General features: G+C 34.1%; 1 protein-coding gene across 6 annotated transcripts in view; it reads right to left on the bottom strand.

The window, feature by feature from the left end:
- LOC114328397 (uncharacterized) overlaps positions 1–26,413 on the bottom strand; it is a 635,699-nt gene that overhangs the window by 469,700 nt on the left and 139,586 nt on the right. For all 6 annotated transcript variants that reach the window (XR_007698442.1, XM_050652454.1, XM_050652455.1 and 3 more), the window contains exon 3: positions 16,348–17,015. Coding sequence is in view for 5 of the 6 variants with exons in the window: in XM_050652454.1 (XP_050508411.1) it covers positions 16,348–17,015 (668 nt within the window). In the remaining variant the exon portion in view is untranslated. The remainder of the gene's footprint in view (positions 1–16,347; positions 17,016–26,413) is intronic.

Below are 26,413 nucleotides of genomic sequence, written 5' to 3'. Positions count from 1 at the left end.
TAATATCGTTTCTGATATCGTTTCTTGTATACATTTTCTTGTATCATTTCTTGTACGTACATTTGTGCCCTGTATGACACTATGCAAGTTCTTGTATCGAAAATTGTATGAAATTCGGCACGTGATTGGTCGAAATTTTGTTTGTCACCCTGTGTCACGTTATGGTAGTACTGCATCTACAGACACAGCCGATTTTAAATATTTTATAAAATTTATAAACTTTTATATAATTAACATTTTAATGTTAACCAGAATTTTACGTTGACTGAGGTTGATTATTTGTGTTTTTATTTTGTTTTGATATTTGTGCTAAAATATTTGCATTAGAATTATCTTCAGTTTGATCCAAATTAGGAACTATTGTATTTTCGTCTATTAAAAAATTATGCACCATGAAACCTAAATTTATAGTTTGAACTTTACTAGGAGCTAAATATATGGTTATTAGTAGAACAGTAGTCCATACCAAACGGTATATTAAGTATCAATAAAAGATTTATAAACAATACCTACAAAAACACAAATAAATTCATCAATACACTATCCCATTTTCATTTCAGCCGCCATTATGAGTAAGTAATTATGACATTTTAGATGTTTTACCAGGTTTTACGTTTTTGCTCTTTGCGCAGAAATTGGCGCAGTTCTTGTACAATAATCTGTGCCTGACACAAATTCTTGTATCGTTTCTGATATCGTTTCTTGTATCTGTGTATGACACTATGCATTTATTTGACATATCAGAAACGATAGAAATGATACAAGAAAATGTATAGTGTCATACAGCCTTAAGGGAACAGAGTGCGGAAATACAGCTATTACAACCTCATACAGCTAAATACGACTCATTAAATGTGCACAAAGAAGTTAATAGTCGAGGAAATAAAGCATTTTGGCTCGCCATTTTTTCGTCCAGCATGGACTTATTTGGAATTTTTACAGAAGGTAGGGAATAGTCCAAGGATCATTTTCTATATCATGCTGCTGTACGCTAAAACCTTGGGGGTAGTTGCCACCCCATCTCGGGGGTGGGAATTTTTTATTACATTTTAACCATGTAAATCGATGTAAAAAGTAATTTTACGAAAAAACTGTTTTTTTCATTTTCTTCGTAAAACTAATATTTTTCGAGTTATTCGTGGTTGAAAGTAACCGTTTTTCGACGGAAAAATCCACTTTTTTAGAGGGTTTTTTGAGAATAACTCGAAAAATATGCATTTAATCAAAAAAAACTGTAGATATCAAAATTGTATCTTTTAGTAACACAGACGAAACTGTTTTTCTATAATATTTTTACGACCAATACAAACCGAGATACGGCATGATAAAGGTTAGCTTTTTTCGTCAAATGCATAATTTTAAATAATCAAAGCCAAATAACGGGAAAACTTTGCATTTTTTCAGGAAAACTTACATGATGTTTTTTCAAGGATACCATAAGATCTTTCAAAAAAAATAATGAAAAGTTTCTAGCATAAAAATTGAGCAACTTATGATAAAAAAAAGTCGGTACCTATTTTTCTCTACGAAAAAAAAAACAGTGAAAACAACCCCCTACCTACCCTTGTAACTAAAAATTGGTCTTCGCCTTTCTGTAATTTCTTTTATATTTATATTATCAATACACTCAAGAAGTTTGACCTATTTAAAAGGCTTAATTTTAGAAAAAATGGAGCTTAAAGAAAAATTGATTTATTGCAATTTTGCATTTTTTATCATTTTCTTCAAAATATCTTCGAAAATACTGGAGATACGAAAAAAATGATGGACTAATAAATTATAGCTTTTTTAATAGCTAAAATTATATTGTGCATAGATTTTCATTACAGTGAACAGTTAGCGAGATATAGCTGTTTACAACATCTATTTACGAACAAACATCCCCTTACTCGAGCCCATTAAACCCACCTCAATTAAAAATTAAGGGATCTTACGGAATATAATTTACACAGTCTTATTACTCTTCAAAAATCCTACAAAACTGTTATTGAAAAAACTTTTTATAGTGAAAAATGAAGGAGCTATGTCTATAAAACTAATTTTTTTTTCGAAAAATTCGAATAGTCCCCTTATAGAGCATTTTCAATGTACCTATACAATACCACAGAGCCGGTTCGTATACTGGATGACTAAAAAACTATTTGTATGTGTATTTTTATATATTTTTAAATTCGTATTTTTCTATAAATAAATGTTTTTGTAATTCTTTAATTCTACTTTTTTTTTCTGTATAGATCTATTAAATTGTCTACTTAAAAAATTGCAATGTTATTAAGGGTGGTTTTTAAGGGTTGAAATATTACGATATTATATCCTAACTAAAGCATAAAACAATCATTATTTAACAAGTCAAAACCAAATTTTACCTATATTACAGTTTACAATGTTTTTATATAATTTTTGACAATTATGGTAGTTTACACCCCTAAAAATAATCAACGCCCTTGAGCATGATATAGAATATGAAGTACAGGGTAAGATGATCCTAACCCCAAATTTTTATGTAAATTGATGCAAGCCGAAATTATTCATTTGGGATAAGTAAACTTTTCATATATAGCTCCAACAAGGGTGGTTTTAAGGGTTGAAATATTGTGATATTATATCTTAAAGCACAAAACAATCATTATGTAACTAATAAGAAGCAAATGTTGACACTAATAAAGTTTAAAATGTTATTTTATAATTTTTTACAATTAGGGGTGGTTTTCACCCTTAAAAAACCAAAAGCGTACAACCGCTCAATATAGAAAATGAACTAGAGGGTGAAATGAGCCCAATCCCAAATTTTTGTACAAATCAATGCTGGACGAAAAAATTGCGATGTCTTGCCATTTTCCAGCTTCATTTCCTCGACTATAAAGAATCTTCAGACTTATACACGCCTAGAAGAGTTGGGTGTTTGGGAGACAACAAAGGTAAACCACTATTAAGTGTGTAAGAGAGACTACACCCTTTTGCACTAGTAACTTCTGCACATGAGAGGCAGAATACCAATAAGACCTAGAATGCCAAACAGGGCCCCTGATTATCATCGAAAAAGAGGAAGATAGCCTTCTGAAATTTGAAAGAAAAATAATGGGAACAATACTGGGCCACAATGTAACAAGAGACGGAGAAATAAGAATGAAAACAAATAATGCCGAAATTGAAGAAAAATTAAAGAGAGAAAATATAGTCAGATACATAAAATCTCTTCGCTTAGAATGTATAGGACATATACAGTGACGCCCACAATAAGATATGTTGAGAAGAATAAGTAACTGGACACCACTATGGCCCAGGTGTAGAGGAAGACCTAGAAAAAGATGGCTGGATGATGTAGAAGAAGACATAAGAGTGTGAAAGACAGGAAAAGGCAAGGACATGAAGAAATGGAAAAGAGTCACAGACAGCAGCAAAGACACACAGCACGCTATAAATGACAGAGGAGTAATCCACCCCACCCAAGAATAAGATTTTGAACGCCATGACGTTAGATATAATCCCTAGAGATTGTGATGCTTAATGAATGAATGAATGAATGTAACTGGAAAAATCCACCACAGCTGGTTAGCCGACCTTCATAACTATAGCAAAAAAATGAAATGAATACATATGCGAAGACTGGTGTCATGGACACAATTTGGATTCTGCGATGCCTTAGGTACCAGCGATGCTCTATTGTATGTGTTGGAAAACCAACTACAAATTTATCACACACCGTTCTTAGGCGTCAACGCCCTTCGGTAGGGATTTATGGAGGAGTATCACCAAGCCGCAAGCCCTTATCCCTTGCCGTACCGTTCCTCCATAGGCCGATCAGACGCCAGTATATTCCAGACCAAGCCGTAGACTCTATTGAGTTTTATACTACGGCGTTGGCCTTTTATTAATTTTATGACCTAGCTGAGGCTCGAACCAGCGATCGCAAATCGCAAATCCACTAAACTTATCGATCGACTGGGCCTCAGCTAACTGGACCGTCTAGATCGACCTATAAATTTATCAAATGTCTAAATACCTAATGTTGTTAAAGGCCACACTTCCAATCAAATCACTTTCGGTTCCCCAAAAAACGCAATGTCACTTACTTCCGAAAATTCACTTCCGCTTCCGCCCTCTCAAAAAGATATAGAAACAAGCTGAAAATGCGAGCATTATCATAACGAAAACTTTGTTTATTTACGTATTTAAATTCATAATATAGAAAATTACTACTGCGAAAAGTTATTTAGAATTAAATATTATGTTTCAATTTGCAATTATATCATTCTAATTTAAATGTTGTGAACTACTCGTATAAAGATACTTTACTCAAAATTCATATTTTTTATATACCTCGTATAAAATTAATAAAATTTTATATGTGATGGTTGCATCATAAATCTTAGACCATGAAGAGCTTTTTATGAAGAATAACTTTTTTTCGTCAAATTAAAAATGTTAGAGTTATAAATGAAAATGATGATTTAAAATAAACCTTATTTTCGTTTTCAGCACCATCAAAACCTTAGGTTAAACGAAAATTAGCCATTCACCACACCGTGGTCAGTATCTTGAGAAATAAGCATTATTTTAAGAGTGCCACTCGTCTATAAAGTCACATAACTTTTTTCCTATTGCATACTTTGACTTTAAATTTTCCAAAAAACTTCTTCATGAATATTTTAGGACACGCGCCAACTCGTAACTTTTAATGACAAAAATTTTCAAATCAAAATGTACACCGGCCAATTCGTAACTTTCCTATTACCTGACCTGCCAAGTCGAAACTTTCTTCAGGTGAATTCGAAACCATTGATTAAATCTAATACCTTAAATATAAACCGAATGTTTCTTGGTTTGCTTAAAAACATTATATTTGTATTATGTTATTATGTACCTCTACAAAATAGCAAAATTGAAATATCTTAATAAAATAATTGAAACAATATTATAGTGTTTCATTAACACGTGTTATAAATATTATTTCCATCAAGTATAGCTCTACACGAGCTTGGTTTTTATCAAGTAATTGTAAATTCAATATTTAGATGTTTAGCAATGATAAATTATTTAAATCCATCTGATAATTTAATAGCAAAGATATTTTCCATATGTTTATTTCAAGTCTAAAAGATTATACCTTTATTTAGTTACGAATTCACCGGTAGTTGATTGGTTACCGAAAAATAACTGAGGGCCAGAGTTACCAATTGGCCTGTAATTAGGATGGGGGATTAAAATAGTTACGAATTCACCGGGATCCATATTTTATTTCTGTGTTGGTGAAAATTATAAACTTAAAAGTTTGTCACTCAACTTTTTTAAGTAAACATGAAACTAACGAAATCTGACGACAAAATGTTTTAAAATTACCAACTCCTCTTTTAATGTGTCTAAACAATTTGAATAAAGCACCTTGTTATTTAAATACTTCAAATATGACACAGTAAAATTTTTAAAAGGAAATGTTTACAGCGAGGTAAAGTCGAAAAATCATTAAAATTGATTTTTGGCATTTTATAAAATTTTATTTTTTAACATGTACCACCAAGTCTAGATAAAATAAACTTCATATTCAGATTCAGCGGTATCGAAAATATAAATAATCACCAAAATTGGTCATTCATCTTAAAGTTGATTTTCGTGGTCGATATAACGTAATTTTAGGAGTTACCGCTCGCCCAAAAATGGAACTATGTTCTTAATACATTATTGCTTTCAAAATATACTCAAATTGTATTTTTAAACATCATATTTATTTTATTTAATAATTAAATTCACTATAAAATGTCATTTATATTTTATTAATAGCTAATTTAAAATTTAGTTTGACATTCACGAAGTGTCAAACTTAAATGTAAATAATACCAAATATTCTATGCTTTGCTTAACAAATTCAGATTAAAACTAGCCTACTTACTAATAGCAACGATTTCAGAGGACGTTTAGTGTGCCGGAAGAAAATACGTTTTTAACGAAAAGTTTTCGTTAAAAAAAAGTAACTCCACAACGGTCTCTCGCTCTTAGGCTACGGCTCCACGGGCGAGAAATTGACGCTAGCAGTAGCCGTAAAACGAACTTAAGGTTCCGCGGAACAGAATAGGAATAGCCGAACTGTACCGACTACAGTACTTGTACGTAGTCGGTTCAGTTCGGCTATTCCTATTCCGTTCTGTGGAACCTTAGTTCGTTTTACGGCTACTGCTAGCGTCAATTTCTCGCCCGTGGAGCCTTTCGCTAGTATTTTTACCGTTTCTACACAAAAAGGTTTAGTTTTCATTCTCTCTCGCTCACGTATTAAAAAGAGCAAAGTAGTTTTAATTAAGTTATAAATGTTCAAATTAATAATAAATCGGCAGTATAATAGTTTAATAATAATTAAATTAAAAAATCAGTGCAGTGTATAATTTCACCCCCATAAGAAAAGGAAACAGAACCAGTCACCTACACCCACAATTCTGTAAGCCTACACCCTGAACTTACACCCACAATCCTACATCCTCTCAAATTCGACAGGTCGTCACAAGAAGGGTTTGACACCCAACGAGGAAATTTGTGGTATAACCATAGATATAATAACCTGTAGATTAATCTAGCTATGGGCCGCTCTGTGCATCGAGGTGTAACGCCGATATCAAGGACGCCATTGGTCAATATTCATTTTGAGTGGTCTAGCCATCTTTATCCGTTATATGAGCGGTATCGCTTAGTAAAAAGAGACAGATAGACCACCGATCGACTGTCGTGCGTTACGCTTTCTTGCTCAGTATAAGTGTTTACACAAAGATGTAGGAATGTCAACTGTGATGCATATATTTATTTTATCGGCTACATTTGATAGAGTTAAATCTGCTAAGCTCATAACCATCTTGAAAGAAGCGGGTTTAGATGATAGAGACTTAAGAATCATATAATATATAATTTGTATTACAACCAAACTGCCAGCATTAAAGTGGATTACCAGTTGACAGGGACAATCTCCATAGATAAATTAGTGGCACAAGGGAGCATTATGTCCTCGGTGTTATTTTACATGTATGTACTCTGAACATATCTTCAATTAAGCCTGGTAGAACTACAAGAAGGTGTATAAATAATCCTTGCGAACGAAGGCGAATTGTTCCTTTATTGTAGTATTTGATGGCTGTCCAAAGGGAATGCACTGGAATTTCCAGTTTCGAATTCCACAAAGGCAACTCATGAGCAAGCATTAATAAAACCCTACCAAAAAATTAACCAAAACCAAACTGCAAACTCAACAGCCTAGTAAATTTTATAGAAGATTCAGAGATACCAGATATTTGAAAGTGTTGTGTATCATATACCATTTCACTGTTTTCCTTGGAGATCTCTCTGGGGAAAAACAGGTAATTTTTGTATATTTCGTCTTGTGTTTTCATATATTTGTTATCTAAACTGGCATTCAGATCTTGTTTATAAACTTTGCAAACACATAAAGCGCGGTGGCGTAGCTAGCATGTGTGACACCCGGGGCGGTAATCGATGGTGTCACCCCAAATCCTAAAAATAAAGATTGTGAAAATCAACGAAAATCCGGTAAGTGTTTCGAATAATGAAAAAAAAAATAAGAATTTATAGTTAATGAAATTTCACCGCGGTTATTTAGCCTTGTTTGCGTTATTGTTGCTATCAAGTAATTCCTGATTCATTTTAGTTACTAAACATGAAGCAACCAATGCACAAATGGTCATAAACAATTTTAATGCGACCATTAAGTATTGGACGGATTCCATGAAACCCCATTCCACAATATATTTTAAAAAGTCTACAGATAACCAGTTAGAGGCTGTAATAGTGGCAGCTTGTAAATGTCTTCTGAACCTTGGCATTTCTAGCAGCAGGCCTGCTTCTAATACACCGATACTCAACCATTTTCTTTCCTGGGCCACATAGTAGCTGTTGCCAAAGCTTGCGGGCCGCAATCAAGATGAAGTAGTATACAGGGTGTTTCATTGGGAAACGGAAATACTTGAATGGTGAATAGAGGTAAATGAGGCGGTTCTAGACATAATAAATGTATTGCTCCAGCGACTTTATAACCGAGTTACAGAGTGTTTTATTGATTTTGCCCATTTCTTTCTGGATCCATAACTATAGAACCACCTTGTATATTTTTTTTGATATTTGGTACACATATGTCACATATAGAACCCAAACCACCCAACTACTAATCACAAGAAAAATTCAGGTCTGGATTAAACAAAATTATAAATCCATTGTGACCTTGAAACAACATCGTGTATATTGAACTTTTCAAAACCCATTTGCACATTTGAAAAGAGCTTTAATGGAGCTTCCATTTTTTGCGCAGACAATTCCATGACTTTAATTTTGAAATTATGTCGAAATTTTTAAGAACTCGAACTTTCAAAACAAACATTTTGATATAATTTCAAAATTAATGTCATTAAATTGTTGCGCAAAAATTGAACCGAGCAATTAAACTTAGTTTTTGTCTCTTTTCAAACTTGCAGACGAATTTTGAAAATTTGAATATACAGGGTGTTGTTTCAAGGTCACAATTATTTTAATTTTTTTTTGTTAATCCGGACCTGAATTTTTCTTGTGATTAATAAAAGGGTCGTTGCAATGTACTAAATAAGTATTGATTATTTTTAAAATGAGTATTTGTTCATTAACTTTAATAATTTATTATTAAAAGTTAATAATACCTTGCTTTTTAAACAGAGTTCTTAAAAATTTCAATATAATTTAAAATCAAGTCATTAAATTGTCTGCCTCACTCCCAAAAACGCCTCAAACACATCGGCACACTATCAAATAATTTGAAAAAACACGTGAAATTTGACAAATAGTTTGATCACGGGGCCCTTTAGTTAGTCTTCGGGTCGCATAGAGAACGCTAGAGGGCCGCATGCGGCCCGCGGGCCTCAGGTAGAGTATCACTGTCTAATACTTCTTCACGGTAAAAGTCACAAAATGTTGAAACAGCTAATTTCAACTGTTCACTGTTCGTGAAAAGCAAATAGTGTGTCTGCACAACTTCAAACAATAAAGCCACATCTTGAATGGATTTTGATCTGGTTTCGAGTTAACTGTTCAACATTGAATAGGTCAAAACATTCTAACACATCCTTTTGAAGTTAGGCTTGAAATGTGAGTCCTGTATCAGTAGCCAACTCAGCATCCATTCGTTTTTGACGTCGAATTCGTTTTTCGGTGGGAATGTCTTCCTCCTCATATCTTTTTGTGGCAAAATCTGTTGCTTCGTATATAATATGACCACGTTTTTCTTCAATGTAAAGACGAAGTCTATTTTGATATAATTTCAAGACATTCAAGTCTATTTTGATAAATAGACGAAGTCTATTTTGGTCGCTGATTGATCAACGGTTATGCCTTTACTTTGCAATTCAATCTGACAAAAATTGATTTCTCTTAGTACATCATTCCAAAAGAAAAGATAACAAAGAAATGTGAAATTACACACAGCGGGCATAAGGTTATTGGCTACATTTCGGTTGTCGAAATTTTTTTGTTGATGACATAATTCCTCAATTGCAGCCAAAAAATTGTCAAATTGTTCTGCCAATACTTTAACTACATCATAGTGAGTACTCCAACGCGTTGTGGATAGTCGCTTGTCAGATGCTTTGCTGTGTTTAATAAGCACTTCCCAGCAGCTCGTGGAAGCAGAAGAAAAATTAAAAATTCCCTCTAGTGTTCTGAAAAATGTTACACTAGATGTATTTTGTGCACATAAATTAATTAAATGATCAATACATCCAACGAAAATAGCCTTTTCGTTTTTTGCTGTAATAGTTTGTATTTCTCCATAATATGTACGCTGCTCATAACAGCTGCATTATCGTACCTCTGTGAAGGGTACTTCATAATATCTAAATCATCAATTTCAAGCTTCTTGACAATTTCCTTACTTAGATAAACTACATCTTTGCTTTTAACGTAAAAAATCCAAGAAATGTCTCATTCACCTCGACTTTTCTCGGTTTCGTGTGTTTACAAAATAATATCGAATTGTATTTTGATTGTAAAATGAGTAAAGTTATAAATTAACGATTAATTCTTTTGTGACAGGTCTCTCGGGTGTCACCCCCGAACGGGTGACACCCGGGGCGGACCGCCCCCTCCGCCCCACCCTAGCTACGCCACTGATAAAGCGATATAAATTATGTACATTACAGTCATTTAAAAATTATATTTTATTGAATCAAGATAAGAAAAATGTAAAACACCATGTAAAGTGCATTAAAAATAATAGCCCAACCCACTCGTTGCACAGTTTATTTCCACAATATACTCGTTATGAACTAAATAAATAATTCAAGGTATTATTTATTTTTCCTGGTAGACATTTCAATATATAAATATATGTTAGTATACTACATGTTTGCCAATATGTCTGTAATTTTTAAATTTACTGATAACAAATCTTCTTCTTCTTCAGGTGCCGTCCTCGTTCCGAAGTTTGGCTATCATCAAGGCTATGCGTATTTTTGATACCGTAGATCTAAATAATTGGCAGCTGCTGCACTTGTACCAATCTCTTAAATTCTTCAACCATGAATGTTTTCTTCTGCCAATGGATCTTTTACCTATTATTTTTCCCTGAATAATTAATTGTAGTAGCTGGTACTTTTGTCCCCTCATTATATGTCCCAAGTATTGCAGTTTGCGCTTTTTAATAGTAAGCGCAAGTTCTTTTTCTTTCTGCATCCTTCGCAACACTTCCATGTTTGTCACTCTCTCTGTCCACGATATTCTCAGTATCCTGCGGTACATCCACATCTCGAATGCTTCTATTTTCCTTGTATCGATCTTTTTCAGTGTCCAAGCTTCCATTCCATAGAAAAGAACTGACAGCACGTAACATCTCATCAGGCGAATTTTAAGATTTAAACTTAGCTCTCTTCCGCATAAAACTGTTTTCATTTTGGTAAAAGTAGCTCTAGCTTTTGCTATTCTGATCTTGATTTCTTCAGAGTTGTCGTTGTTTTCATTAATCACAGTTCCCAGGTAATTATATTTTCTAACACGCTCAATTCTTTGATCATGTACGGTTATGTCAGAAAAATTTTGTGGAGATTTCGACACCATCATTATTTTTGTTTTTTTGATGTTAAGTGATAAACCGAACTTTTCGCTGCACTCTACTATTCTGTTTATCAGTGTTTGGAGATCTTCCGGGGTTTCTGCTATTAATACTGTGTCATCAGCGTATCTCAAATTGTTTATTAAAGTGCCATTTATTTTAACTCCTATATCTTGGTCAGCAAGGGCTCTGTTTATAATATCTTCTGAATATAAGTTAAACAAGGTTGGTGAAAGTATGCATCCCTGCCTTACGCCTTTTTTGATCTCGAGTTCCTCGGTTGTTTCCCGTTCTACTCTTATATTCGCCTTCTGGTTATAGTAAATATTGAAAATAATTCTGAGGTCCCTTTTATCCAAGTTTTTCTCTACCAACAGTCTCATCAGGTGTTCGTGGCGAACTTTATCGAACGCCTTGTTGTAGTCAATAAAGCACATATATATATCCTGGTTAACATCCAGGCATCTTTGGCACATGATATTAAGTGCAAATAGTGCTTCCCTTGTTCCAAGCCCGTTTCGAAACCCGAACTGAGTATCACTGATGTCAGCGTCTAGTTTTTTGTGAATTCTTGTATGTATCACTTTAAGAAATACTTTTAGTGTGTGTCCCATTAAGCTTATTGTGCGATGGTCGGTGCACAGTTTTGCGTTTGTTTTCTTTGGAATAGTCACAAAAGTTGACAGAAGCCATTCCTTAGGTATTTCTCCCGTTTTATAAATGCAGTTAAAGAGGTCAACCAAAACATTTACTGTTTCATCTTCCACAAGCTTAAGAAGTTCCGATGGAAGTCCATCTGGACCCGGTGATTTGCCATTTTTCATTGTTTTTATAGCATATAGTATTTCTTCTTTAGAGATTTTTGGTCCTTCCTCACCTTGTATGTTACCAATATCATGATCCTCTCTTTCATCGGCAAAGAGTTCTTCTATATAATTCTTCCAGGTCGTAAGCTTTTCTTGTAGGTCAGTTATTATTTGTCCATTTGCGTTGTATAGCACATTGGGATGCTTCCTTTTTTGTATACCTGCCAATTCTTTTACCTTTTTATGTAGGTTAAACGTATCATGTTTTAATTGCAGTTCTTCAATTTCTTCACATTTTCTTTTGTAAAAGTTTTCTTTCGCTGACCTTATTTCATCTCTAATTTGCTTGTGTATCTCGTTGTATTTTTGTTTGCATTTTCCCTTAAACTGTCTTCGTTCCTCCATGAGACTTAAAATTTTCTCTGTCATCCATTCTTGTCTTTTTGTCGTATTTCCTCTGCTAAGGATATTCTGAGCGGGTTTTATTAGGGCTTCTTTTAAGTTTTGCCACTTGTTTTCCACGTGCGTGTTTGGTTCCTTTGTAGACAACATTCTTAGGTTACCATTTATCTGTTGCTTTAATTCTTCTTTGATTTTTGAGTTCTGTAAGCGGCTGGTATCTATGTAATCTGGTTTTACCCTTTGTGAAGGTTTCTTAAGTTTAATGCTTACACGCGCTATCAAGGGATTGTGGTCCGAGGAAACATCTGCGCCTGGGTACGCCTTAACCGATTTTATGCCGTTTTTGTATCTTTCATTTATCAACACAAAGTCTATTTGATTCCTAACTATTTTCTGTGCGTTATGTTGAGGTGATGTCCACGTATAAAGCCTTCTTTTGGGGAGTTTAAAACATGTGTTTGAAATAATCATATCGTTTTCTTGGCAGAACTGTAACATTCGGTCTCCTCTCTCGTTCCTTAACCCGAGACCATAATTTCCTACATATTTGCCGCTTTTTCCTTCCCCAATTTTGGAATTAAAATCACCAAGGATAATTGTGACGTCTCTTGCCTTTATAGATTTTAGAACATGGTTAATTTGTTCATAGAATTCCTCAACCTCTTCATCTGATTTTTCTGCAGTAGGAGCATAAACCTGTATGATATTAAGATTTACAGTTTTTGTATGAAGTTGAAGGAATATTACTCTATCAGACACTGGTGTAAAGTTAATAACAGACTGCATCATTTTTTTTGATACAACAATTGCTACTCCATATCTGTGGTGTGGGTCATTATTTCCTGAAAAATATATCATTCCGTTGTTTGTCGCGAAGCTGCCTGAACTCGACCACCTTGTATCGCTGATACCTAAAATATCGATATTTAACCTTTGCATCTCTTGTATAATATTGTTCATTTTTCCAGGTTCATACATACTTCTGACGTTCCACGTACCAATATTTATTGCATCTTTAAAACAGGGATTTCGCCGGGTTACGACCTGAGAGGCCCTGTTGTCATGAGAATTACCTCTCCTGCCGGATCTTGTTTTCCGATGTCCATGATCAATGATCAGTACCAGAATTTATTGTACGTTGTACAGCCATGATGATTGTACTAGAGATATCCAATTGGATCTTTAATACAGTGGTTTCTCCTTGCCTTCTGTATCCTTATGCCGTTGGTCATTTACTTGATTCATTCGCCTTTGGTGCCAATTTCTTAGCGCCAGGACAAAAGAGTGCCCTTCCACTTACCAACTCATCCGCCCGAAGCCGTTGGTCAGTAAGTGTGGGATTGCTTATACCGGCAATCGCTCGGTGGAGTTTTCGCCATATCTGACTACCCTCACTTAGTTTAGCCTGCAGACCAATGCAGTTGCCCGGGGTGTGGCACGTGGAGCCATAAGCGAGAGTTAGTTGTCTTATGAGGACCAGTTATCAAGAACCATCTCCCGTCTATGACGCTCGATGTGGTCGTTCCGATAAAAGGTGCTACCTCTATAACACAACTTTACACCCCTGATAACAAATGCAGAACTTAAAATGCGATAAGTTTTGTAACAGTGTCTACAAAATATTGATATGTCTTTGTACCATACCTAGTAATTTTTAAAAATCGTTAAATTATTCAACATTTTAAAATACCTATAAGAATACTAAAAACTACGGAATCTGTAGTAAAGCTACGAAAGAATAAAAGTGGAAATGTACAAGGAACTCTAGCAAGGAATCTCAGGGTTCCCTTATAATTAGCAAAATTCATGGAAAAGTTATTTACCAGCAATTTTATTGCTGCAATCGAATTATAAGATCCTATATATTAATAATATAGATATGCAAAGTCCGCAGATAGTGTGCTACTTTTTTTATAAACAAAATGGCGCCGACAAATCGTATTTTTTTCAATTATTGCTCTATAACTCCGAAGATTTTAACTTTATATCAAAAACATCCAAATAAAAATTCACCGCAATTAAATTCTGCATAGAGATATGTTTTTTTCGATTTGCTCCGACGAAAATTTTCCTCGGAAAATGCGGGTTTTCCCAACAAAATCTCTAATTTTCAAATAAAGTTTTAGGTAACTAATTACACTAGTCAACAAAAAAACAAAAAAAAATTGCGACTGATGTTAAAATGGCTGTACCGGGGAGTTTAAAGCGTCCTGAATGCGAATTCAAACACTAAAATTTTCCGCCACGTATAGATTTTGAATTATCTTCTTCTTAAGGTGCCATGCATTTCTGTGAAGGGGTCCACGTATACATCAAATATTGCTGTTTATTATAAAAATTGTTTTATACTATATACACATAAGTTCAGAACTAGAAACAAAAACCATAGTAAGTCTTTTGTACACAATTTTCTGCCTATCCCAATTTTCCCATAACACTATGTGGATTAATACAAACACACATTTTATCCTGCATAGTAAAAAACTAGGATAGCTCCTGGTTACGGTTCCTAAATATTGTAAGTTTTACTGGCTAGTAAATTCCATTTAAAAAAAATCATTATTGTAATGTAGAACCTAGAGTTAAGCATGTCCTTTGGGCAAGTGAAGGTCTCGAACTAAATCATGTAATTCGGCTTGTTGGATGCAATAATGTGCTTTTTCGTCACTTTCGGGAAAATAAGAATCATTCTTTTCTGATACATCATCGGGTTAACTTTTATTGCCATACATTTCCAAATCTTCCCAATTTGCCAGGGGTCCTGGAACTGGTAAATCTTCTCCATGGAAAACCGGTTTTATTGCTGAGATAAATCTGGATATTCAATTTTATGCTTGCCTTTCCTTTGAAATCAAGACACTTTTGTCATGCAGAAGTAACAGTCGTTAAAACGGTTTAGAACTAATAAGTTTAAATGGGTAGGTTTACTGATTAAGGATTACCTTTGGTTTATTCTTTATTTAAATGTTAATGTGTTATTCGTAGACATTAGAAATCCCAGTGTTGTCAAATTATGCACAATTTTTAGGAAAATCGTTAATTTGATAACATCACTCACCGATATATTACAAATGACTGTTTTAAAAAAAATTTAGTAAAATACTCATAACTCAAAAATCGTAACTCATTTTTTTTTTGAAAAAATCATAACTCAAAAATCTTACGTGTTAGGAACTTTTTATCATCATATTCATATTCAGACAGGAAAAATTAACAAAAAACAACATTTTGCATTCCAGTCGCAAACTGGTTGTAAACTAGTGTTATTAATCAATAATTAAATATCTTAGTGACATCAAAGCTTTCTTGGTATAGATTGTAATTCCAGAAGCCAATATCGTCGTTGTGGTAATCCATTATATTGAAAATTTGGTTTTGACAACCTTGTCAAAGAATTAATTTGTGTATTTTCACTTCTAAATAAAAATTGATATAACTCTATTTTTTATGGCTTTTTTCCAAACGTACGGCCCTAGAAAAAATATTGTTCCTAACGCATGCGGAAAGTGTCTTCCCCGCACTCGACTGCTTGCCCGAACTCCGCTATCGCGTCGTTCGGGTCAACGGCAGTCTCGTGCGTGAAAGTATCACTTTCCGCACTAGTTAGGAAAATAACTATTTTTGCAAAAACTTTGTACTTCTATCTATTCTATAAAATGGCATTAAAAAACCTCAACATAGCAAAACATTTCGATTAATACTTCCAAACAAAGATCAACATCATACAGGGACACTATTCAAATTCTTTACACAATGTTGTTTATACAACCACTTTATATTTTTGTCTTCTAGGGACTCTATCTTTAGTTTCTCAGAGTATTTGGATATTACTCTGTCTTGATTCGTGTTATTTTTAGTAACAGTTTGCTCAGTACTATTGTTTGTTTTTTAACCAAGAGGAGTGATTCAAATTGAGTTGAGGGCCGACTAGATCAACCAAAAAAGAAGATATATTTGGTTATGTTAAATGTTAAAGCTCTTACGACTTGACTATGACTTGAGAATTATTATTATTTAAAGCACAAAATTTCAAGCAACAAATTCAAAAGCCAAAAAAGTTAATCTATTATTACTCACCTCTTGCAGAACATCCCCATCATAAGCCGAAAATCCAACATAGGAACTCTTCCTTTCCGAATAATTTTTCATAGTATGAACCCTAACCTCATCCTTAGACTTAAAACTATTTGTACTCGAAGATTTCGTTAAGTGATCGCTGTATCCACTGTCTTCGCTCAAATTTTCCGCAGAAACTTTGTCTCGAATGTTTTTGTTGATGACGGGCAAACTGTCGAAGCTCCTCCAAGGCTTCAGATTGTCAAACGACCTCGAAATGTCGATTACGTCACTTTCGCTGGTATCTGATCCAGAAGATCGGTGAGCACTAAACAGCAAACTATCGTTGCTTCTTTTTACCCTAGTGGGTACGTCAATTTTTAATGTTTTATAGTAATCAGTTTCATCTTCAGTGCTTTCACTCTTCGGACTGTTCAAGCTATCCGGACTTAGATTGTTCTTGCGGTTGGAGGTTTCCAAGGAATCGAAGCTAAATTGGGAATAGATACTTGGAGAGCTCGGGTAGTTTTCTTGGCATTGTTTTTCTAGCGTTTCGAATTGAAGCAAACTGCTGGAGCGACTTAAAGAGTTTAAATCTTCTTCGGGAACTGGCAAATTTAGAAAAAAATCTTGTTTTCTACGTTTGGCTGGGCAAGCTAGTTCGCGGTCAGAGTCGCATTCTGCATCATCTGAAACAACGAAAACATAAATTTGGAATTTTACACTAAGAATCGATTTTTTAATAAAAGACATAAATAGACATACAATTCATGAATGATAAATAATAATAATAAAGATATCTTTCTGTGCTAGCAAATCAATTAGATCTTTAAAAAAGGTTTGTTCTAGCAAACAGTCAAACTAGTCAGAAACCGTCAGGAAACAGTTGGTCAGTGAGAGAACATAATACATTCACCAGTGCTATCCCCTCTACTCGCGCTGGTCCACTATTCGCTGATGGTTTCAAACCGTTTGAAACTGATGCTAGAACAAACCTAATATTTACTTCAACATAAAGGAGTAAAGAAACAAAACGTTTCAGTTTTGCTTGAGTTTTTATTTGACTCTTTGACCTTGAGTGATTAGACAAGGCGAAAACGGCGGGTTCGAAGGGAAAAATATTCCCATGAGATTTTTTTGCATAATCACATTCGTGAGATATCCCAGAATAAGGTTCAAGAAGTCGCCCACGTGAAAAGTGGGCCATTTTTTTTTAACAATTTTTTTTAATCAAATTGTAAGAATAAATATTTTTGGCCCGAACAATTTTTTCTTTAATTTTTTGGACCATTCTGGACAAAAAAGGTCTCTTATAATTTTTCTCTAAACTTGATCGTTTTCGAGTTATAAGCAATTTAAAATTGAAAAAAACGAAAAATGGTGATTTTCAAGGCTTAATAACTCGGTTAAAAGTTATTATCATGAAAGTCAATATATGGCTAAATCAAAGTTTAAAGCCTCCCCTACAAGATCCTGAAGAAATTTTTGTCATTCTTTTATTACTAAGCTGTTATTTTTAAGTAATAATAATAAGCGCCATGCACTTGTGCGGCCGCTGTAAATTCTGAGTGCGAGAGAGAAGCCATTCCAGCAGTCCAATTGTGCATCTTACTCGCACTCACATTTACAGCAGCGTCAATACGATCTAACCGCTCAATGTTATTAATTAAAAATAACAGCTTAGTAGTAAATTAATGACACAGATTTTTTCATAATCATGTAGCGGCGACTTTAAACTTTGATTTAGTCACTTTCTGACTTTTTTAACCGAGTTATTAAGTCTTAAAAATGGCCATTTTCGCGTTTTTCAAATTTTAAATTGCTTATAACTCGAAAAAGATCAACTTTAGAGAAAAATTGTAGGAGACCTTTTTTGTCCAGAATATTCCAAAAAACCGAAAAAAAATTAGTTCGGTCCAAAAATATTGATTTTTGCAATTTGATTAAAAAAAAATTGTTAAAAAAAATTGGCCCACTTTTCACGTGGGTGACTTCTTGAACCTTATTCTGGGATGTCTCACTAATGTGGTTATGCAAAAATATCTCATGGGAATATTTTTCCCAACGAACCCGCCGTTTCCGCCTTGTCTAGATGAATATGTTTATTATACAAATACAATAATACAGTACTTTGGTCATATAATAAGAGGACCTAAATATCGCTTACTCCGGTTGATCATTCAGGGCAAAATCGAAGGGAAACGCTGGGTTGGAAGAAACAACTGTCCTGGCTGCGTAACATTAGACAATGGACAGGTCGAACAGTCGAGGAATTATTTCATATAGCTGCCGACCGAGAAACATTTCATCAGCTTGTTAATACGACGATAGCCAACGCTTGAAAACAAGCATGGTACACAAAGAAGACGAGTACAATCTTCTTCTTGTAGTGCCTATCCGTTTCGGATGTTGGCGACCATCATGGCAATCTGTATTTTGCACACTGCTGCTCTGAAAAGATTTGTAGTGGTTGTGTTGAACCACGTACGTAGATTTTTCAGCCACGAAATCCTTCGCCTTCCTGGTCCTCGCTTTTCCTCTACTTTTCCCTGTAAGACCAGTTGCAGCAGTCCGTATCTTTCACAGTTCCTCATGATGTGACCGAGGTATTCGATTTTGGCTGTTTTTATTTTGATTAACAGCTCTATCTCTTTTTGCATTCTCAGCAAAACACCCTCAATAGTAATGTACACAAGTACAATAATGGTTTAAATTTCACCTATAGTTCACAACTCAATTACAAAAGACAATGGTTATGGTATATCGGGGCAGGGCCCACTTGTGAGCCCTTAAGACACTTAGACCTCCTACGGCGGGTCCATTGTATCACCCCCATCTTACGAACCAGGTCCATAAGAACCTGGTCTTCGGCGTTTATGGGACCCAGACAAAAGACAATAATTACTCAATTACTAATTATAAGTCTTCATAAGTTTTTATCTTGGGTGACACCAATATTAACTCCCTTTACTGTGATGTCCTGCCTTATCGTCATCTTTGGTCCTTCCAGGAACTTGCAAATCAGCAATTCTTCGTATTGGGTGAAAAACATCTCTGTTCAGGGCATATTCTAACGGGCAACACTAATGCAAATAATTAAGGACTAAACAGTGAGCAACGATGCAATCCTACTGTCACATGAAATTTATCAGTGTGTCCCACATATGGCCTAATACTAGTTGTTACTTTCTTATACATATGTCTCTCACACTCTTCACATACTCATCGAGAACTTCTTTCTTATTGAGCGCCCACCACAGAATCTCTTGCGGAATTATGTCATAAGCTTTCTCAAGATCAATGAATGAGCGTTTTATATGAGCGTTTGTTTCTGTATTTCTGTATTTCTTTCAACGGCCGTCTTATAATGAAAATTGCATATGTTGTTGATTTGCGTTGCATAAAATCAAATTAATTTTTTATATTTCGGTTTTTTCGAGTATTTGTCTATCAATTACTCCCTCACATATTTTCATGGTGAGAGGAATAGGTCTGGATCTCGCGTACCAAAAAAAGTTGATTAATAGCGAGCTGAAAATTTGTTAATTTAGCTTAAGGGGGTCTAGTCGGACAAACTTCGATGTATGGGAACACTGGAACAGGGGAAGTTTTAATTGTAGAACAGGTTAAAAATATGGAACGTCATACTACGAAAACGTCCCATGTATTTTGTCGAACAGAACTTCCAAATGATTTGTTTTTGTTACCCTTTCATTAAACTCTCATGCAAAAATCAGACTGCTATTTATCACCAATTGGGCATTGGGGGGGGGGGAGTGGATGGTCTGGAGCATAGGGGTGGGGTGGAGTGATTCCTGCTTAAATGAGATAATCCTCCTCGCCCAATGAATTGTACCACCCGAAGTCATTCTCAAGGGGTAAGCAAGTCTCTCAGGTTGGGTTAATCAGTATTACAGATTAATATAATAATATAACTGATTAATAACCTCAGATGCGCTGATGACACTGTTATCTTATGCGATAGTCTCCAGAACCTTCAAGAGTTATTGGATTGCGTAAATTACACACTAGCAGCTATGTCTAGCTACAGATAGATAGGCAGATAGATAGATAGATCACAACAAAACATTGCGAAAGTTACTTACATTAAATATCTAGGATGCTACATTATAGACCAACTAGACCCAAGTAAAGAGATCAAATGGAGAAGTAAAGCAGCTCGCACAATGTCTCAAGAGCAAATGAAAATTATCCACCCAGACGAACCCTATTAGAGATAGCGATACCAGTAGGAAATAGGAGCAGGGGTAGATCAAGATTGAGATGGGGAAATTTGAGGACAAAGACGTAAGGAAGATCGGCGCAGCAAATTGACAACAGTTGGTAATGAACAGAAGCGACTCGCGAAATAGGAAAAGCGAGGCTCAATTAGGGCTGCAGTACTACTGATAAAGATGGTGGTAGTACGTTTATTTTGAAATAATAGCAGAATAATGAGGAAAATGTATTTCGTGTAAATTACAAATTTTAAGTAGATAATAATACTTTTGACAATTCAAATCAACTCTTAAATATTTAATAGGCTTTATCATAGTATGTAGTTTTATGTTCACATCCTAATTAAAACTTTCAAGTATGTGTAAATATCAATTAATATTATGACATTTTTTATATAAATACTTATAGATCAGTAAGGATCTCTGAAAAAACGTCTATTTTTGGATGTGAAAGGTGGCATTCGGATTTTTGCAGATAAATTTAGGTGACACCTTCAGTAATAATAATTGACTTATGCTCCTTCTCAAATATGCCCGGAACATTAATAAAAAAATTAAAATATTTAAAAATTTAGAAAAACGTCGATATTTTTCTACTTTCTTTGCTTATAACTTTAAAACGATTCGTTTTGGAACAAAGTCGTACAAAAATAAAATAAAGATAATTGAATTTTGTATGATATACGACTGGTCAAAAATGTCTTAACGTATTACCTTTTCTGCAATATAACAATAAATACAAAATAAGGGGGCAAAATACGCCTGTTGTTATCCAATGTTTTTAACCACTTTGGTGGCACTTAGAACCTTAGTAATTCACTTAGGAAATTCTTTGTAACATACTTAAACCGTGTACCAAATTTCATTAAAATCGACCTAATAGATTTTGCATAATAAATTTGCAATCTAAATGTTTTTTAAAAAGTTCAAATTTTTAAAATCTTTCTGAACAAAAAGGAGACGATTTAGAAGTTGTCTAATTTTTTTACATATAAAGAGGTGCTCTACCTATCTAATACACTTTACAGAATTAAAATCGGATTATTTAAGGGGCCTCAGCAATGTTTTAAACTTATAAACAATTTTTTGGCTTATAAACAAATAGCTTTGTTTAATAATAAAAAAATTAATTTTTAGCAATGCAAATAATTAAAACCGGTATAATTTGACTTAAACTTTCAAATGCAGTCAGCAGAATTGCTACTTTATTTTTTAATCAAAAGTTATTCGCGTTCAAAAATAGCAATTTTTCGAATTTTTGCGAGTTCCACTGCGTTTATCTCGAAAACTATGCATCCTACGAAAAAACTTGTAAGAACATTTTTTGCTTAGAATTACCCAAGAAATACAAAAAAATGTTTTATTTTGCGAAAAATCAATGTTATGTAATTCCTCAAGTCCTTTGTTTATAACAATCTTATCGACATCCGGATCAACTGTTACCCAAAAAAATCGTGTTCTACGGGTCAAAAAATACATAAAAATCTTGGGTAAGTCCATCTAAATAAAGGAGCCCGTAGCACCCCCTCCTGGCAACAGGACTAATTTGTTTATAAGCCAAAAAATTGTTTATAACTTTAAAACATTGCTGAGGCTGCTTAAACAATCCGATTTCAATTCTGTAAAGTGCGTTAGATAGGTGGAGTGCTTCTTTATATGTAAAAAAATTGACAAATGTTCTAGTTTTTGTTGTGCAAGATTTTAAAAAATTTTAATTTATTAAAAAAAGTTTAGATTGCAAAATTATTATTCAAAATCTAGTAACTCAATTTTAATGAAATTTGGTGTACGGTTTTAGCACATTACAAAAATTTTCTAAGCGAATTAGGAAGGCTCCAAGTGTAACCTGAGTGATAGAAAATCATTGAATAAGGACAGGCTTGTTTTGCCCCCTTATTTTATATTTATTGCTATTTTGCAGCAAGGGTGATAAATTAAGACATTTTTAACCAATCCCATCTGATAGAAAATTTAATTATCTTTGTTTTATTTCTATACGACTTTGTTCCAAAATGAATCGTTTTAAAGTTATAAGCAAGAAACGTAGAAAAAAACGAAATTTTTTGAAATTGTTAAATATTTTATTTTTTTTTATTAATGTTCCGGGCATATTTGAGCAGGAGCATAAATCAATTATTATTAACGAAGTTATCACCTAACTTTATCCGCAAAAATCTGAATGCCACCTCTCACATCCACCTAAAAACAGATCCTTACTGGTCTATTATATGTACATATATTATATTCTCTTAAGTGAGAAAGTTTTAAAAACAATCATATTACGAAACAAAAGTAATAAAATAAAATTTTTAATTAACCCTTAATATTTAAGATTTATTCTAGATTCTAAAAAAACACTATAAAAGATAAATATATAAACGCTCACTTACCAAACAAACTGAACTAATGATAAAAATATCTGTTGCTAAACTTCAAAAACTAAACTAAAAAAAGTGACAAGCTATCTAACGTGATTCTTGAATTCAAACTAAATATAATATCTATCAAGATCAAGAAGGGAAAACAACTCGGAGAAAAACAAAAATTGGTTCGACAACATAACCGAATCAAATGAAACTGGAATACAAATGGAAGAACTAGAGGAAGCTTTGAGTAAAATTAATGTAGGTAAACCACCAGGATGTGATCAGCTAGATGCAGAATTATTAAAATTCTGAGGACCAAATGGAAAGAAAGAATTGCTGGAAATACTAAATATGGGATGAAAAACTAAAGAGATTCCATCGGAGTGGAACATCGCAACAGTTTTGCCACTACATGAGAAAGGAGATACTAGGGTTTGCGAAAATTATAGAGGAATATCTCTCTTATGCGCAGAACTAAAAGTATATGAAATAATAAGAGAAAGTAAATTACGTAAGATAATAGAACCAAGACTAGCAGATGCACACAGTCGAGTTAGACCAGCGCACAGTGTACAAGACATTGAACAATTTTACTTTGCAACAAATAATAATTGAACAAGCTATAGTCAAGAAATATATTTATCATTCTCAGATATGAAAAAGGCGTTTGATATGGTTGACACGACAGGAATCTGGCAGAGCCTAGAGAACAAGAATGTAGATGAAGAACTGTTGAAGGTGGTATGTAATCTGTATGAAAATACTAGTACCCAAGAAAAAACAAGAAACAGAACTTCAAGAATCTTTAAAAATAACGATGGAGTCAAATAGGGTGGTGTATTGAGCGCATTATTGTTTATAAGTTTGATGGACGAAGTAATAAAAGTTTGCTGACCAAAACCAACAGAAATATTATTGCGGGATATAGAAACATGCAAGTAGTGAAAGTAGAAGCATGCGTATTTGCAGATGATATAGTGCTTATAGCAAAAACAGAAAAAACCTTCAAAAGAACATGGCAATGTGGACAGGAGAATTAAAATCATACAACAAGAGTAAACACCGAGAAAAATAAAGTGATGGTAGTAACAAAAAACAAAACAAAAATAAACATTAACACTGAATGAAATTGAATCGAACAAATAGAAGAATACAAGTATTTAGGGATAAGTTTGAATAGTAAAGGGACACAAGAAGACGAGATTGTTGCCAGAATAAATTCAGCAACTAGAATATATCATGCACTATACAAAAACTTCTTGAATAGAAAAGAAATAACAACAAAAACAAAAATGATCGTATACCAAACAGTGTACCAACCTGTCTTAACATACGGGGCAGAAAACTGGGTACTCGACGAAAAACAAACAAAGCGACTGCAAGCAAATGGAATGAAATACTTGGGGAAAGTGCTGAGTGTTAGAAGAACAGACAGAAGAAGAAACGAAGACATTAGACAAGAACTAGGAACGAAATCACTAAAGGCTAAAGCAGAAGAAAAGAAACTCAAATAAATGGTGGGGACACATGATCAGAACGAACGAAACTAGACAGGTGAAGAAGATATGGGAAGCGAGAAAAATAGGGAAAAACCGTAGAGGACGACCAAGAAAAACATGGAACAATAGCATAAGCGAGATTCTCGAAGAAAGGAAAGAGAGAAGACATGGAGTGAGGTGAAGGAACTAGCTAGAGACAGAAAAGAGTGGCGTAAATTTGTAGAAAAAAAAAATAAGAGAGCTTGTACACCTCGACACCTTAGGGTCTAAGAGGTTTTTGATTATGTATGTATGTATATTAGAGAGATGTAAATTAAACAAAAGTGTTACCATAAAATTTTTAATTCACCCTTAATAGTTTTATTCTAGATTCTAAAAAAACACTATAAAAGATAAATATAAACGCTCACTTACCAAACAAACTGAACTAACGATAAAAATATCTGTTGCTAAACTTAAAAAGTGTCAAGCTATCTAACGTGATTCTTGAACTCAAACTAAATATAATATCTAACAAGAAGGGAAAACAACTTGGAGAAAAAACAAGTTGTACGTCTGCCAATTGTTCCTAATTATGCAGACGGTGGTTTCATTGCCAATTTTAATCGAAAAATAATAAATATAACATTTAAGTCTCTTTTAAAGTGAGGCTAAGTAAGATAACAGTTATTTTTGATGTACGCGAAAACATACAAACTACGCTCCTAATGTACAAATTCAAAATTTTAAACTAGTCCAGGCGTTAGAGATTGTAATATTTAAAACCGATACCAACAAGCTGAGTTTAGCTGAAAATGTAAATTTTGGTACCAAAAAAAAATGCAAAAATGTTTGCCACTCCTAATCGTGGATTTCCCCCTAAAACCGCCCGTAGGGAGGAAAAACGAAAAACGTCGATTTGCCAGGAGAACCCAGGAGAAGAAACAGGCTAGACAGGAACATGAGAGGCATAAAAGAGAGAAGAGAGGCATAGAAGAGAGTAGCTCCTCCTCTTCCTAAGTGCCTTCTCTATTGAGATTTGCGATCCATATGGAAAACTCTCTGTTCTGGGCTTAAATTAAGTCCTGTTGTGTGGGTCCAATCTCTGATGCTTCGTAGCCAAGATTTTTTCTTTCTTCCTATACCCCTTTTACCTTCGATCTTGCCTTCTATGCTGTAGCTACTGCTAAGAAAAGATCGTTTGCAAAGCTGATGAAAAGTTGGAAACACTCCGAGGAGATGAAACGGTTATCTTCTTCTTAAAGTTCCCTCTCCTATCGGAGGTTGGATATCATAATGGCTATAGTCACTTTGTTGGCTGCTGCTCTGAACAGTTGTAATGAACTACAGTTAAACCATTTTCTAATGTTCCTCAGCCAGGAGATGCGTCTTCTTCCTATGCTTCTTCTTCCTTGGATCCTTCCTTGCATAATAATTCTCAGCAACTCGTACTTTTCTCCTCTGGTAATGTGACCCAAATATTCCAGTTTTCTAGTATTTATATTCTTCATAATTTCTAACTCCTTATTTAAACGTCGTAGCACTTCAACGTTGGTAATCCTTTGAACCCACTGAATTTTCAATATTCTTCTGTAACACCACATTTAGAACGCTTCTATTCTTCTTATGTGTTGTCTCTTCAATGTCCCAGCTTCCATTCCGTAAAGCACTAGCATCTTAGAGCCCTCAATCTGAGAGGCAACTGAAGGTCTTTGTTTGTAAGCAGTGTCTTCATTTTTTATAAATGCTTGCCTTACAGTTTCAATTCGGACTTTAATTTCTTTGCTTTGGTCATTTTTGTCATCAGCCCAGATTCCCAGATATTTGTATGTCTCTACTTTTTCTATTTGGGTTCAGTTTCGTAAGTAGTTTCGTTTAGTATCATAAATTTAGTTTTTTTCTTGTTTATTTTTAGTCCGTATCGAATGCAATAATCGTTAATTCTATTTAGAAATTCTTGTAGTGATTCCAGGGTATCTGCCATTATAACGGTGCCATCAGCGAA

Source organism: Diabrotica virgifera, chromosome 5 (assembly GCF_917563875.1).
Source record: "Diabrotica virgifera virgifera chromosome 5, PGI_DIABVI_V3a".
NCBI lineage: Eukaryota > Metazoa > Arthropoda > Insecta > Coleoptera > Chrysomelidae > Diabrotica > Diabrotica virgifera.
The sequence above is the reverse complement of the archived record's forward strand: the minus strand, read 5'-3'. Positions and strand labels throughout refer to the sequence as shown.